The sequence below is a fragment of the Mastigoproctus giganteus genome, chromosome 6 (genome assembly GCF_048544385.1).
Source record: "Mastigoproctus giganteus isolate SK-2022 chromosome 6, ASM4854438v1, whole genome shotgun sequence".
NCBI classification, from domain to species: Eukaryota; Metazoa; Arthropoda; class Arachnida; order Uropygi; family Thelyphonidae; genus Mastigoproctus; species Mastigoproctus giganteus.
Window position 1 is genome coordinate 118,254,845 of NC_143580.1, and position 17,030 is coordinate 118,271,874.

A 17,030-nucleotide genomic window follows, 5' to 3' on the forward strand; every position below is an offset into this window, starting at 1 on the left:
ATGCTTTTGTATGCAAGCTTCACTTTGCTGTTATAGCTAGATACAGATGAAGGCATTCACACTGCTTGTATGATAGCTACTTTTAAAATTATTTACAATAACTGATCATGAACAGTAGAATAAAAAAGATATGTACAAATGTTTCTATTAGATCACATGCTTTTCTAACTTGATAATTATATATAACCATTTACATGTAGTAAACAAAATCATATAATATATACTCAATTCACAAAAAAATGTTATGCACTTATTCATAAAGGTACTCATATGAACTAAAATAAAACATAAAATCAAGCATCCTAAGTGCATAGATTATGTCAGGAAAGCAAAGATTTCCAATCAAATTTAATATTTCCAGCATGTGTTAAAGGAGGAAATGGGGGATTAATAAGATTCCAGTTTCCATCAAAATGCTCTTCTGCTACCACAACTCCACAATAAGGTACCTTGTGAACTATTTGAAGTAAATCATTCGTGTTTCGAGGCTTTTTCCCAAGGAGCTGACGAGTGCATGTATCGAGGGTTGCAGAATGACCTACTAGAAGTATATTACCACCTGTGGAGTAGGAGTAAAATAAAACAACTGAATATAACTTCCTTTTATTAATGATAATTAAATTTGATTATTAATCTTTCATGGGTATATATTTAGATTCAAATTTTTAAAGGCTATTTCAAGCACATTTAAGCACAACTTATCTTGAAATCTTCTAGTACATTCTGATACATTCTTCTAGTTCTTATCTGTGTTACCAACTGTAAGCAGACACAGTTTTAATAGATGGTAGCACAGAAATTTGAAACTTGGAGATGGATATCACACCTGTCAGCCACTATTGCCTGATTTTGGCTTATTAAAATTGAAGAAATTCTCTGCAATTCAGTTATGGATGATATCAAATTAAGTGATACATAGATGTAGAGGATGTTGCTGCTTAAAAAAAAAAAAAAAACCATAATGAGTCGTTTTTCATTTTTTTATACAATTTTTTTCAATTTCTTCAAAAATTCTGGGTGATTTTTGACAGCAGTTTTACTAGATTGCTGGGCAATCAAGTCAAAATAAAAAGAAATTAATATTTAAGAGTATTTAAGAACAAAGTCTTTAATTTCCCAGAATTTCATGAAGCAACCGGCCCGGCATGAAGCAATCCCCCTGTACAGAAAACTAATTACAGGAGCCCACTCCTACAGAAAATTGATCACAGGAACTGACATTTGGGCAACTCACTTGTGAAGGGGTTAAGGTGGGCTTTTATAACTGCTTCCGCACAAGGGGGAGGGGGAGGTCAGTTATTACTATTTCATCTTTAAAAAAAATTTAAAAGTAGCAGTGTATTCATTCCACTGAAACAAATAACATATTATATTTATTTGTCGTTAAATGCACTGCTACTTAGTAAGTGGACAGTGAGTAAAAATCTAGAAGTTTTCGGTCACATTGTGCCCAAAATCTGTCATCAGGAGTTAAATGCATGCACAGCAGTAGAAAATTCAGACACACTGTTCCAAATATTGGCTGATGATCCAACATATAGGAATTGAAGCTAAATATGTGAAGGAATCTAAGGACGTTTTCATCGTGCATACATCTACCACTTGTAGTCATAGGTTGTCAGCTCTGTTTTTTCTTGGTGAGACAGTCATACAGATGTTTGTAGCTTTTGATTTTAAGTGTGAAATAAAAAATAAATTAATTCTAATAGCAAATATTTCATTGTTTCAGCAATTTACATGTTTATCATTGATGCCATTTAATAATCGAATGTTGCACTCAATGCAGCTTTGTTCAACCTTATCCTTTCCAATTAAAGGTTCAGAGTAAGTGCATAATAGTGCCTCTACAGTTATCACAAGATTTTTTTCCCTTTTGGTGTTTTTCCTGTATGCATCATTTCAAGGTGCCTATCCTGCTATAAAATAATAACACCCATTAAATGTGCTTTTTTTCCCCCCCGTATATTTCACATATTTTTTTTCGCATTTTCACATAACTATGTAGTAACATAAACTACTTAGTTATATGCCCAACTGCATGCAGTTTGAGAAATGCCTGCATCTTAAAACCTCATTTACTGCCAAAAAGAAAAGCAGATAGCCCATCTGGGACTGTATTGGTTCAAAACAAAAACACAAGTCATTACGATGGCTTGTGTTTACGATATATACGATGGAAGAAAACCCTGCTTTATTAGAGAAATTTGCCAGGGAAGTAAGTGTGAAACCCTTTGTGCTGGTTGATCGACTGGGCATGGCTTATTTTGGAAGAGAACATTATTTTATTTTATAATACAATAATTTTCCATGTAACAGTACAATAATTTTACATGTACAGCCACTCCCCGACTTACATAAGGGTTGCATTCCACATAAATCTACATAAGTCAAATTTTATTTAAGTTGGAATTTCCCTAAATGCCTAGGCAGCACTCAACAACTATGCGTACTGAATTTGATTGAAGCAAAAAAGAAATGTTCAACGAACATGTGAATAGAATTATTTATTAAATTTTTTTTATCTCATGCCCAGGAAAAATTAGAAGTGTTCAAATTTACAAAAATTTCAAAATTATAAAATTACAAAAAAGAGAGGAGACAGGCATAATTAATGAGAGCAAGTTTTACCTTTCAAGCATCATTGCCAGAATGAACTCTGAAGCTGATAAGGACGTGCCTGCGAAAGTTGAGGTATGTGGAGACTTAGAAGAGGTTTTTTCCAACACATCACACAGCTGCAGAATTGGCACTGACGACTTCACTGCATACTTTAATGTTTTGGAAACCATCGCGATGCTTGAACCTATCAAAACACCCACTGCTTGCCACGAACTTGACTTGGGGTTCGCCGTACTTATCCTTAATGTCTTCATAAATACTTCTTGCTTCTGCTTGAATGGCCATTGGACTCAGGGGCACTTGCTTTTCCATCTTCGATATGGCACCTGAAAGCTGTTTTATGATCACTGTTGATTTTAAATGTATTGATCCTTTAACATGTTCTTTTATACATGCATGGTCCCTTAAAATAGTATTCACTGTTGAAGTAGCGAGACCTAATTCCGTGCAATATGTGACAAACTCTGTCCTGCTTCATACTTCTGTTCTGCATTTCTTCATTTCTTGCATCTTCATTTCTAAATCAATTTTGTTTTATTTCCTAGCTGGCGACTTGCACTTTCCATTGGACCTTTTCCCTTCACCATCATAATAAGTAAATAGGAATGAAGAGAAGATTCTGAAAATTTATTTGTTTTTTATACAATTGAAGATTTCAGTGAAGGAGAAATCATTTCACCATAATATCGTAACATAAAAACCAACAGAATTCCAGTTATCGGTATTGTTGCTACCCGTTTATAATAGATTGTGCTAACAGAAAAGCCCAATTGACCTGTAAGTGCAAATTGTTTTTGTTTTATGGTAGTGACCTCCAGAAATGTTTTAGAAAAATATCACAAAGGCGTTCAAAACTGATTCTTATAACGGAACATATGATAATGATGAAAGTGTAGTGCAATTTCCATTATAAAAATGTCCTTTTAGAGAGATAAACTACTTAGTTATATAGCAAAAATTTCAACTTCCAAGGTCTTGGAACGAATTACCAAATAAAAAAAAAAAAAAGCGTTATTGGGTTCACATTACGATATTTTCATTATATCTCCATTTATTCTTACGGAATGCAAATACATATGTACAGCCACTCCCCGACTTACATAAGGGTTGCGGTCCGCAGAACTCTACGCAAGCCAAATTTTATGTAAGTCGGAATTTCTCTAAATGCTTATGCAGCACTCGCAACTATGCGCACTGAATTTTATCGAAGCAAAAAAGAAATGTTTGACAAACGTGTAAATAGAATTATTTATTAAATTTTTTTATCTCATGCGCAGGAAAAATTAGAAAAGTGTACAAAAAGTTACAAAAAGAGAGAGGACAGGTAAGTTTTACCTTTCGAGCATCGTTGCCAGAATTAACTCTCCAGCTGATAAGCACACCACTGTGGAAGTTGAGGGCTGTTGAGATTTATAAAAGGCTTTTTCGACACTTCACAAAATTTCTTTGCAGATGCAGAATCGGCACTGGTGACTTCACTGCATACTTTAACGTTTTGAAAACCAGCATGATGCTTGAACCTATTAAACCACCCGTTGCTTGCCATGAACTTGGCTTGGGGTTTACATACTTATCCTTAATACCTTCATAAATACTCCTTGCTTTTGCTTGAATGACTACTGGACTCAGGGGCACTTGCTTCTGAATCTGATTTTCCATCCACGTTATTAATAGCTTTTACATATTCAATATAACACCTTAATGCTGTTTTGTGATCACTGTTGATCTTAAATGTGTTGATCCTTTAACATGTTATTTTATACATGTACAGTCCCTTAAAATAATATTCACTGTTGAAGCAATGAGACTTAATTCCATGCAATAGATGACAAAATTTGTCCTGCCTCGTACTTCTTAATCATCTTCATTTCTAAATCAATTTTGTTTCATTTCCTAGCTGGGGACTTGCACTTTCCATTGGTCCCTTTCCCTTCACCATTGTAATAAGTAAATAGGAATAAAGAGAAGAGTCTGAAAATTTATTTATGTTTTTTATATGATTGAAGATTTCAGTGAAGGAGAAATCATTTCACCATAATACCATAACGCAAAAACTCAGAACTCCAGTTATTGGTATTATTGCAAATGCAATAAGATCAAGTTTACTACCTGTTTATAATAGATTGGGATATCAGAAAAGCCCAATAAACCTGAAAGTGCAAATTGTTTTTATTTTATGGTGGTGACCTCCAGAAATGTGTTTTAGAAAAATATCACAAAGGTGTTCAAAACTGATTCTTATAACGGTGAAACCGTTATATGATAACGATGATAACGATGAAAGTAGTGCAATGATAACGATGAAAGTAGTGCAATTTCCATTATAAAAATTGACCTTTTAGAGAGATAAACTACTTAGTTATATAGCAAAAATTTCAACTTCTGAGGTCTTGGAATGAATTACCAAAAAAAAAAAAAAAAAAAAAACCAATGTGTTACTGGGTTCACATTACGATATTTTCATGATACTTCCATTTATTCCTACAGGATGCAAAATACATTTCCGTGACTATTTATTTTTTACGTTTGCACCGGCCGGTAAAACGTAAAGTCAAATTTCCATAAGTAGAGTATTACGTAAGCCAGGGAGTGCCTGTACTAGCTATTGCTCATCTCTTGATGTGGGATGCTTTGTATAAGTTTCATATATCCTCGTCCCATTCATGTATGGCTGTAATATGATAACCTGAAATTTTGACTAAGTCCAAGATACAAGGTTTTCCATGTACAACGGTTTGAGTGAATACCTACTGAGACAAAGCACAAGTTTGTAACATATAGTGGAGTGCTATCCTATACAGTAAGTTGTATCAGTGCCATAATGCTTAGGGGAACCAAAAAGAGTAAAACAAGAAAGTTACATAAAAGGTTATGCTTTTTCCATGATATACACAATGCCCAAATTTAGTAATTTTAACTTGAGTTTTTGATATGCACTTAGAGTTGATTTTAATGTCTTTCAGTGTTTAAACATAATTATCTACTTCAGCTTTTTGGCAAGGCTAGTATTAGTACTGGCAAATTATGCAAGAAAGCTTATACACCATCAGTTTAAAAAAAAAAAAAAATTCCCCATTTCACCTATCCGTCCACTCCAATAGTTTATCCAGATCTTCCTTGAATTTATTCAAACTATCCACTTTCACAACAACAGATGGAAGCTTCTTTCAGCAATCAACCATCCATGAGCTAACGGCAAACTTCCTTCTTCGATTTGAATTTATATCCCTTCATGTATGTATACAGTACTTTGCATTTTCTGATGTAGTCTGAACAGGAGGAAGAATCCTATCAGCATTGAGCATGCTTAGCTCATTCAAAGTCTTAAACAGTTCACTGCGATCACCTTGCAGGCGGCACCTAGTCTCCAGATGCTGCATTTGTAAGAGCACTCATTTGTTCACCTCAACCAATCTCTTTGCCTTTCTCTATACAAAAGTTCAAGCAGCTCTATGTCCATCCTAAAATGAGACCTCCAGAACTGTATGCAGGACTCAAGATACGGCCTGACCTCTGACTTATATAATAGGATAATCACCTTATCTCTGCTAGCATAATTCCCATATATCAATAACAAAACCCCACGAGCTGTCTTGGTAGCCTGTCAGCACTGCTTGTAGGATTTCATATCTTACTGCAGAATCACCAGCCTTTTTCATTTTATACTAGCCGAAGTGTAGTACCACACAGTCGGTACACTATTCTGGGATTCATCATCATCAGCCATTTTCAATCCACTGCAGGATAAGGCCTCTCCAGCAACTTTCCAGTTCCTTCTGTTTTGAGCACTGGCCATCCATTTACTACCCACAAACTCATGAATTTCATCTATCCATCTCCGCCTTTGTCTTCCAGGTTTTCTTCTAGCTCCTCTTGGGTACCATTCTGTTATTTTCTTAGTCCATCTGTCATCATGTCTTCGAGCTATTTGTCCTGCCCAAGACCATTTTAGTTCTTTAGTTTTGATAAGAATGTCCTTTACTTGAGTTTGCTGCCTAATCCATGTTTCTCTTCTTATCTAACAGTCTGATTCCCAATATAATTCGTTCCATTCTTTGCTGTGTAGTTCTCAGCTTCTCTTCCGTTCTTTGGGTGAGTCCCCAAGTTTCACTTCCATAAGTCATGGTGGGGAGTATACATTGGTTCATTATTTTACATTTCAGACAAACGGGGATATTGCTCCTCAGTATGTGACTATATTTCCTGAATGCTATCCATCCAAAATTTATTCTTCTCTTGACTTCCAGCCATTTATCATTATTACAGCTAATAACTTGTCCCAGATAAGTATACGACTCCACCTTTTCAATTATTGCTCCTTCAGTTATTATTTCCCTTTCTGTGGTACTTGTTTATCATTACTTTTGTTTTAGCCATATTCATCTTTAGTCCAAAATCCTTACTAATTGTGCATAACTGATTAAAATTTTCCTCTAATTCTTTGGGATTGTGGCTTATGACCACAATGTTATCTGCAAATCGTAAATGGTTTAGGTACTCTCCGTTCACATTGACTCCTTTCTGCGACCAGTCTATTCTGAAAGCTTCCTCAAGGCCAGCAGTAAACAACTTCGGAGATAATGTCTCCCCTTGTCGAACTCCTTTCTCGATTTTAAATTTCCTACCGTCTTTGTTTAGTCTAATAAAGGAGGTAGCACTCTCATATATATTTTCTTCAAAATCATAATATGTGGAGTATCTATGCCTTGTCTTTCCAGTGCCCGAAACATTGCCTTATGCTGTATGGAGTCAAATGCCTTTTCATAATCCACAAATGCCAGGCATAATGGTGTTTTATATTCATTTGCTTTCTCCATTAGCTGTGATATTACTTGAAGGTGATAATCCTGTCCTAAAGCCGCTTGCTCTTTCGGTTGATTCTCATCACGTATTCTTTCTAATCTGTTAGTAATGACCCTTGTGAACAACTTGTTCACAAGGGGGAAGTAAGGTGGCAGATGACTCTCATCGACCAGTGCAATACCACCACTTTGCTTATTGGAGGCTTGAAGTGGTGAAACCCATGTTTAGTCTCTAGAGCAAAGTTTCCGGCATTCCCCCCATACTTCTCTTTCAACCCTAACCAAAGCACGGTACTAAGTACTATAGGTTCTAATACCTCTCGAGTTTGGGGTTCACATAAAAAAAAAAAAAAAAAAAAAAAACTTTATCTTCCCCCGGGGCTTTCCTATTCTTAATTTTCTTCAATGCATGTTCTACCTCATCAGGAAGAATATCGGGTATGTCGTATGTGTTGCTACTTTGCAATCCATCTTCCCCACTGCTGGCATCATTCCCTCGCTCCTTGTACAATAAAAATTCTCTATAGAGAATTGTACAAGGAGCTTCTGCTATTTGAATTATGCCTTCTCTGCTGTTTATAAGTACAGCATCGCTATTCTTCAGTTTCGGTATCATTTGTCTTTCTGTATTACTGCTCATGGCTGCTGATTTAAGTCCTTTGTTTTCCTTTAATGCTTGTGGTACTTTTCTTGTGTTAAATCTTCTTTTGTCCTCTCTGAGTCTCTTTCTAATGGCTTTGCATAACTCAGTATACTCAATTTTTTCCTTGTCAGTGTTTAATCTTGCTCTTCATTTTTTGCTTTTGGTTCATCATAACAAGTGTTTCTTGACTAATTTTTTCTTCTTTGGATTTCTTTTTCCTTATAGGTTTCTTGGGCTTTATCACTTTCAGAAATTTGTAATATTCCTCATCGATATCTTGGTCCTGAGCAGTCTGCAGAAGCTCAGACTTGTTCTTAAGTTCCAGTACATACTGCTTTTTCTTCTCTTCTGTTATCTCAAAGACCTTTGTATTATTTACTCGAGTCAGTTTTTTCCTTTCCTACATCTATATCAAGTGTACATCTTACCATTCTGTGATCACTTCCAACATTTACCTTATTCAGAACGGTAACATCATTCACGATATATCTTCTGTTAGTGAGGATGAAGTCGATTTCATTAGTTGTTAATCCATTTTGACTCTTCCATGTCCACTTTCTGTTCACCCTTTTCTTGAAAAAAGTGTTCATTACTGACATTCCTCAAGATTCTGCAAATTCCACAAGTCTTTCACCTCTTTCATTTCTTTTACCAGTACCAAAATTTCCTATAGTTCCCCTTTCTGCGCTCTTTTGTCTTTTTCCAACCTTAGCATTGAAGTCCCCCATAATAATAGTGGTTTTCTGCTCATCTAGAAGACACTCAATTTCGGTGTACATTTCTTAAACTCTTCATCATCATGGCTTGATGTTGGTGCATAAATCATTATAACCTTTAGCTTGTACCTCTTAGAAATTTTGAGTATGTCTTGACACCCTTGGTGATGTACTTTTGAATTCCAAAATGTTGTTTTTTAAATCTTTATGGATTAGAAACCCAACTCCACCTTCACTCCTTTCACTGTTTCCATTGGTGTACAGCAGATTTCCACTTGATAAACTTATGATTCATTTCTTCTTCTTGTTTCAGCCAAACTGATGATATTCCATTTTCTAAATCCTTTTCCAGCTCTAATATCCTGTCTTCACCGACGAGTGATCTTACGTTATAACAGGCCAAGTTCAGTTTCCATGTATGGCAGCCTGGTCATACCCACAGATTCTTAGCACCCTCTGCTTCCACTCTGATCCTCTCGCTGCCGTAAGAGGGGGAGTGAAAGCTGCTGGGGACTGAGGGCCATTTGTATTGTTGTGCTGTCATATGCTGGAGGGTTTGGTGTTTTCCTCTTCACGCTGACCAGGTGTCTTGAAGAGAACCACTCTACACGTTCGTTGCCACCTAAGTGACGTAACAGGGCTTACCATCGATAAGGTGTGCACGAGTGGATTTTAGGGAGGCAGGCCAACCGGACTTCTACTAAATCTTCTGTAATAGAGAGATATGGATCCATCAGTGTTTTAGGCTGAGTGTCTGATAACACACACTGGGATTACTGCTACCTATATATGCAGTACTCTGCATCTTTCAATGCTAAACTTCAATTGCCATTTCTCAGTCTGTTTGCCGCCTAATTTTTCTAGATGTTGTTGAAGTAGCATGCCATCATTACTGTCATTAACTGCCCTGGGGTGCCTTCGTAGCCAGGTGGGCAGGAGCAGCAGTGCGTAGCACATGCTTCTTGATTAGACCGGGGTTCGAGCCTGTGACCACCAAATACGGAGGATGCAGAAAGGTCAGGGAATGTCCACCGCATATCCCCGGAGCAATATGGCCTTTGTTGCTAATGCTCCTAAAAACCAAAAATAACAATAACAATAACTGCCCTGCCAATCTTTTTAGCATATGTAAACTTAGACATTAAGCCTGATATAACTTCATCAGTATCATTCATTAATACAGAAAAGCAATGAACCCTGTGGAACTCCACTAATAAAATTAGTCCACAAAGAGAAGTGCCCATTGATAATCACACTGTCTTCTCCCACTCAACTATCGCTTTATCCATAGCAGTAACTTGCTCTTAATGCCACACTACTCCAATTTGTACAGTCTTTTATGTGAAAAGTAGAGTAGATTTTCAGAATAATGGCACTTTCAAGGATTCAAGGTGCCATTATTTCAATTTTTCTGTTATCTAGAAAGTTTTATTTTTAATATATTTAATGCAGAAATAATGAGGTGAAATAAGAAATAAAGAGAAGAAGAATGCAATTTTATTAAATGCACAGAAAAAACAAATACGTTGACGATCCAATGTTATATTCTGCAATTAATACACTCCTATCTATACTCCGTTCTATTTTCTTTATTATATCAAGTTTAGTCTGAATGGTAGCACAGTTGTCACATCCTTCCCACAACAAGTGGAAAAGGTATGGGTTCTGTGGCTGAGTTAGTTGGTCTCGGGCATAGATAGCAAGATTTTTCCCCCAGGAAAACTGGGGTTATTCATCCAGCAAAGCAGGCAAATCGACCAGAGAAAACATGCAATTTACAGACACAGGGTTATACGAATTAACTTTCCGGGTGACCCTAATGTAATAGTTCGGATTATAATAAGTTTGTCACTAAGATTTAATGTTGTTTTTTTCTTCTCTCCATGAGGTTTATTAACTTTAGGAGCCACGGTGAGGGGTTTTTAATTTAAATGTAAAACAGCAGTATAATCTGTGATATCAGGTCACAATTCACTTTCAAAATGGCAAACATAAAACAAATAAAAGAATCGCCTGACTTGCTTTTCTTTTTCGGCACTGTATGTAAACATCCGATCTCAATGTGCCATTAGCTCGAATGTTCTGTTATTTAGGGTGCCATTACTTCGACATCTATTATATCAAAATCCATTCTGAAATCCAAGTATGAAAATTATTTTTTGCATCCAGTTCCCTTGTGACTGCATCATAGTATCCAATCAAATTGGTCAGACAAGATTTCCTTTTAACAAACCCATGCTGTGACTGAAGTATAACTACACTCCTGTCTAGATGGTCTTAGATTACTACTTTAATCAGTGAATTCCACTCTTTTTTTCTGTACCAGAAGTTAAGCTAATAGGACTGTAATTACTCGTGTCACTCTTTGATCCCCTTTGTGAACTGGGGAAACATTTGCACAGCTCCAGTCCACAGGGACCTCCTGTGAATCCAAGGATGCTCTCATAATTATGACTAAGGGTTTGCTTACCTCCTTAATATAACTGGATAGATCCCATCCATCCTAGACCTATTTTCTGTTTATGTTTAATTTGTATTTTTCACTTTCTTTTTTCACTTTCACTCAATTTCTTTTTCACTTTCCTCTCAGTTATTATGAAATCATTTAGCTCCCTGTTAGAGTTTGATAAACTTGTGGCATACACTTCCCTAAAGAATTCCTTATGTGTGAATGTAGATGCAAAATACATATTCGGTTTGTCAGCAACCTGAGCAGGATCATCAACAGTCAAACCATTGATATCAATGGAAGAGGACCAATGCAATTCAACCCATTTCTTCTATTAATAAAAGTAAAAAGGGCTTTACTTAGTATTTTTTGCCAGAGACATTTTGTAATTTGCCATGGCTTTCCTCACCTCCTTGATTACAGACTAGTTTATATCAATCATAGGCTTCTGCATCACCTGATAATTTATACGTATCCCATGCACTTTTTTTCTCTGCCAAAAAGTCTCATTAGTTCATCTGACATCCATTTAGGTCTAAGCCTTAAAGAGCATTCCTTAGTTGGTATGAAAAGCCTAGTAACTTCTCTGATTATTTCTTTGAATGCTTCCCATTTAAACTTTGCTGATGGTAACATTATCAGTTGCTCCCACTGTAGTTGCCTTCATGAAAGCAACAACCTGTCTCTTTATCCTAGCTCAGGGGTGGGGAAACTGCAGCCTTTTGTCTATTTCTCTCAAATGCAAAATCTGCTTTTTACTTCATGACATAACATCATCATCAGCCATTTTCAATCCACTGCAGGATAAAGGCCTCTCCAGCAACTTTCCAATTCCTTCTGTTTTGTGCAATGACCAAACATTTACTACCAACAAACTAATTAATTTTATCTGTCCATCTCCATCATTGTCTTGAAGGTTTTCTTTTAGCACCTCTTGGGTACCATTCTGTTATTTTCTTAGTCCATCTTTTTTTTTTTATTTTTTTTTATTTGGTAGTTGCCGGCGCATTGACTTCTGTGGCCATAATGCACCTCCCAAGGTTTTTGCAGTACTTTATCCAAGCCTGAGGCGGGATTTGAACCCGCGACCTTTGGGTTGCCAGGCAGGCACTTTACCCACCCGGCTAGCCCGGTTGGCTTTTGTCCATCTGTCATCATGTCTTCTGCCCAAGACCGTTTTAGTTCTTTAGTTTTGATAAGAATGTCCTTTACTTGAGTTTTCTGCCTAATCCACGTGTTTCTCTTCTTATCTAACAGTCTGATTTCCAATATAATTCGTTCCATTCTTCACTGGGTAGTTCTCAGCTTCTCTTCCATTCTTTTGGTGAGTGCCCAAGTTTCACTTCCATAAGTCACGGTGGGGAGTATACATTTGTTCATTATTTTACGTTTCAGACAAATTGGGATATTGCTCCTCAGTATGTGACTATATTTCTTGAATGCTTTCCATCCAAAATTTATTCTTCTCTTGACTTCCGGCCATTTACCATTATTAAAGCTAATAACTTGTCCCAGATAAGTATGTGACTCCACCTTTTCAATTACTGCTCATTCAATGATTATATCCCTTTCTGTGGCATATTTGTTCATCATTACTTTTGTTTTAGCCATATTCATCTTTAGTCCAAAATCCTTACTAACTCTGCACAACTGATTAAGATTTTCCTCTAATTCTTTGGGATCGTGGCTTATGACCACAATGTCATCTGCAAATTGTAAATGGTTTAGGTACTCTCATTCACATTGCCTCCTTTCTGCGACCAGACTAATCTTCTGAAAGTTTCCTCAAAGGCAGCAGTACACAACTTCGGAGATATTATCTCCCCTTGTCGAACTCCTTTCTCGATTTTAAATTTCCTACTGTCTTTGTCTAGTCTAATAAAGGAGGTAGCACTCTCATATATTTTCTTCAAAATCATAATATGTGGGGTATTTATGCCTTGTCTTTCCAGTGCCCGAAACACTGCCTTATGCTGTATGGAGTCAAATGCCTTTTCATAATCCACAAATGCCCGGCATAATGGTGTTTTACATTCATTTGCTTTCTCCATTAGCTGTGATATTACTTGAAGGTGATCCATAGTTGAAAATACTGTGCTAAAGCCAGCTTGCTCTTTCGGTTGATTCTCATCAAGTATTCTTCCTAATCTGTTAGTAATGACCCTTGTGAACAACATGTAGATGTGGGACAACAAGTTCTATAACTTTCAATTTCTGATTTATCTCCTTTCTTATGCAGCAAAACTATGATTGCATTATTCCACTCCTTAGGCATCACACCTTTTTTTATGCATTTTGTGAAGAGTCTTGCCAGTTTTTGTGTCATGTCTCTTCCTCAAAATTTTAACAACTCTACAGTAACTTCACCCCCCCCCGCTGGGGCTTTCTGATTCTTCATTTTCTTCAACGCATGTTTTGCCTCATCAGGAAGGATATCAGATATGTTGTATGTGTTACTAATTTGTGATTCATCTTCCCCACTGCTGGCATCATTCCCTCGCTCCTTGTATAATTCTCTATAGTAGTCTTCTGCTATTTGAATTATGCCTTCTCTGCTATTTATAGGTCCACCATCACTATTCTTCAGTTTCAGTATCATTCATCTTTCTGTATTCCTGCTGCTGATTTAAATCCTTTGTTTTCCCTTAATAGGAAATAATAGCTTTGCATAACTCTTTCTAATAGCTTTGCATAACTCTTTCTAATAGCTTTGCATAACTCAGACTACTCAATTTTATCCTTGTTAGTGTTTATCTTGCTCTTCATTTGTCGTCTTCGGTTCATGACAATTGTTTCTTGATTAATTTTTTCTTCTTTGGATTTCTTTTTACCTATAGGTTTCTTGGGACTTATCACTTTCAGAAAATTGTAGTATTCCTTATCGATATCTTGGTCCTGAATAGTCTGGAGAACCTCAAACTTGTTTTTAAGTTCCAGTACATACTGCTTTTTCTCCTTTTCTGTTATCTCAAAGACCTTTGTATTATTTACTCGAGTCAGTTTTTTTCCTTTATTTTCTTACATCTACATCAAGTGTGCACCTTACCATTCTGTGATCACTTCCAACATTTACCTTATTCAGGACGGTAACATCATTCACGATATATCTTCCATTATTGAGGATGAAGTCAGTTTCATTAGTTATTAATCTATTTGGGCTCTTCCATATCCACTTTCTGTTCACCGTTTTCTTGAAAAAAGTGTTCATTACTGACATTCCTCAAGATTCTGCAAATTCCACAAGTCTTTCACCTCTTTCATTTCTTTTACCAGTACCAAAATTTCCTATAGTTCCCCTTTCTGCACTGTTTTGTCTCTTTCCAACCTTAGTATTGAAGTCCCCCATAATGACAGTGTAGTGGGTTTTTTGCTCATCCAGACACTCAATTTCGGTATAGATTTCTTCAACCTCTTCATCATCTTGGCTCGATTTTGGTGCAAAAATCATTATACCCTTTAGCTTGTAACTCTTAGAAATCCTGAGTAGTAGTCTTGATACCCTTGGAGATTTACTTTTGAATTCCAAAATGTTGTTTTTTAAATCTTTATGGACCAGAAACCGAACTCCACCTTCACTCCTTTCACTGTTTCCATTGGTGTACAGCAGATTTCCACTTGATAAACTTATGAGTGATTCATTTCTTCTTCTTCTTGTTTCAGCCAAACCAATGATATTCCAATTCACATTTTCTAATTCCTTTTCCAGCTCTAATATCCTGTCTTCACTGATGAGCAATCTTACATAATAACAGGCCAAGTTCAGTTTCCGTGCATGGCAGCCTGGTTGTACCCAGAGATTCTTTGCACGCTCTGCTTCCACTCTAATCCTCTCGCTGCTGTAAGAGGGGGAGTGAAAGCTGCCGGGGACTGAGGGCCATTTGTTTCGTCGTGCTGTCATGTGCTGGAGGGTTTGGTCTTTTCCTCCACGCTGACCGGGCATCTTGAAGAGAACCACTCTACCTGTTCGTTGTCACCTAAGTGACGTAACAGGGCTTACCATCGAGGTGTGCACGAGTGGATTTTAGGGAAGCAGGCCAACTGGACTTCTAGCTCTTCTGAAATAGAAAGATATTGGATCCATCGGTGTTTTAGACTGAGTGTCTGATAACACACAGAAAACCTGTTCCCCTCTAAGGCCCTTTCTTCTCTGCCACAAGTCTCATTAGTTCATTTGACATCCATTTAGATCTAAGCCTTAAACAGTATTTCTTAGTTGGTATGAAAAGCCTAGTAGCTTCTCTTTTTTAGTAGCTTTCCTGATTATTTCCCTGAATGCTTCCCATTTAATATTTGCTGATGGTAACATTATCAGTTGCTCCCATTGTAGTCACCTTTATGAAAGCAACAATCCATCTCTTTATCCTAGATCAGGGGTGGGGAACCTGTGGCCTTTTGGGGTACCAGTTGTGGCCTTTTGTCTATTTCTCTCAAATGCAAAATCTGCTTTTTACTTCATGACAACACCAAACTCAAAATATTTTTAAGGTAAATTTTATCTATTCTCTTTTTTATATATTGTTATTCTCCTTATATAAATTAGTTTACATTTACACCATACATTACCAAAAGGAATATGAGTCAAAAAAATATTGGATAGATCGATAGAGGACAAAACAAAGTGAAGAGGCAAAATTATTTATATAGATAACTGCGTAGTTATCTATATCTATAGTTATCTATGCAACTCGGTAATTGGCAAACTGGGAACCACTGAGTGATTCATGTCACAGGCCTGAGAGCTTCTTAAGAAAGAACTGTAACATTTTAAAGAAAATGTATGTGTTAAATAAAATGTATGCACTGCCTTTTCCAGTTAAGGAAAATAATAATGAATTATATATTAAAGTAAATACAAAATAAAGCATTTAATCTAATTCACTAATCTTTACAGAATATTATTGTTTCCCATATAGATTCTGCTCAATCAGCTTCAACTTCTCGAATATTAAATGTATTTGTTGTCTAAATTTGTCCATTTTTAGTTTTGTTATCATCTTTGCTAAACAAATACATGTCTTAGCTAATTTTTCATTTAAATTCCTCATACAATAACAGGCTGTAATTAAAATTGTAAATAAGCCTACAAAAATATAAATTTTTTTTGGATATATTTAATTCTTGCCATGCAGCCTAATAGTATCTTGGTTAAACAAAAGATGGTGTTCCAATGTAAAAATGTTCCCTACCCCTGTCCTAGATGGTAGTTGTTCAAGTTTCTTTTCATGTAGGCTCAAAGCTAATCTGTTGTTACTTGGCTATTATTTAACAATTGCCAGAGAGCTCACTTTGAAATGTTGTCACTTATCTGTTCTACCAATTTAGTAACCCTTGAAATAACTGTAATATTATATAATATTACTGAAGGTTGACTAGCACCATTTACTAGTGCTTATCACAGATCCTCTTTAAGTTGTATTTTTACATAAATACTTGTATACCTATTGTCATCAAATATAAGCAATACTTTTGCACTTTGCAATTTATAAGTCTTTTCAGATCTGAACCATCATTGTGGCAACTCAGAACACTTAATGCATTTTCTTATAAGGGGCACTTATGTTCAATTCAATTTTTAAAAATGATTAATTGGATTTTAAAGCATTAAGCTAATGATCTTAATTTTATTACAATATTGCTTACATAATTTATTAGCATATTTATTACATAATATGCTAATTCATCACAATTAAGTTTTCTTCATTTTCTTATTATATAATTAAGTTTAGATTTCACAAAAAACTCTTGACATTGTTGCACATGAAAGACTCCTGTACGAACTGGAGCAATGCAGCAATCGGGGC

At 36.1% G+C, this 17,030-nt stretch overlaps 1 protein-coding gene across 1 annotated transcript in view; it reads right to left on the reverse strand.

The window, feature by feature from the left end:
• Window positions 1–320: 320 nt before the first annotated feature.
• The window catches only part of LOC150084532 (ecdysteroid-phosphate phosphatase-like), a 390,193-nt gene continuing 373,483 nt past the window's right edge, over window positions 321–17,030 (reverse strand). Inside the window, exon 13 of the mRNA XM_090375298.1 lies at window positions 321–559. Within this exon, the coding sequence (XP_090231424.1) occupies window positions 321–559 (239 nt within the window). The remainder of the gene's footprint in view (window positions 560–17,030) is intronic.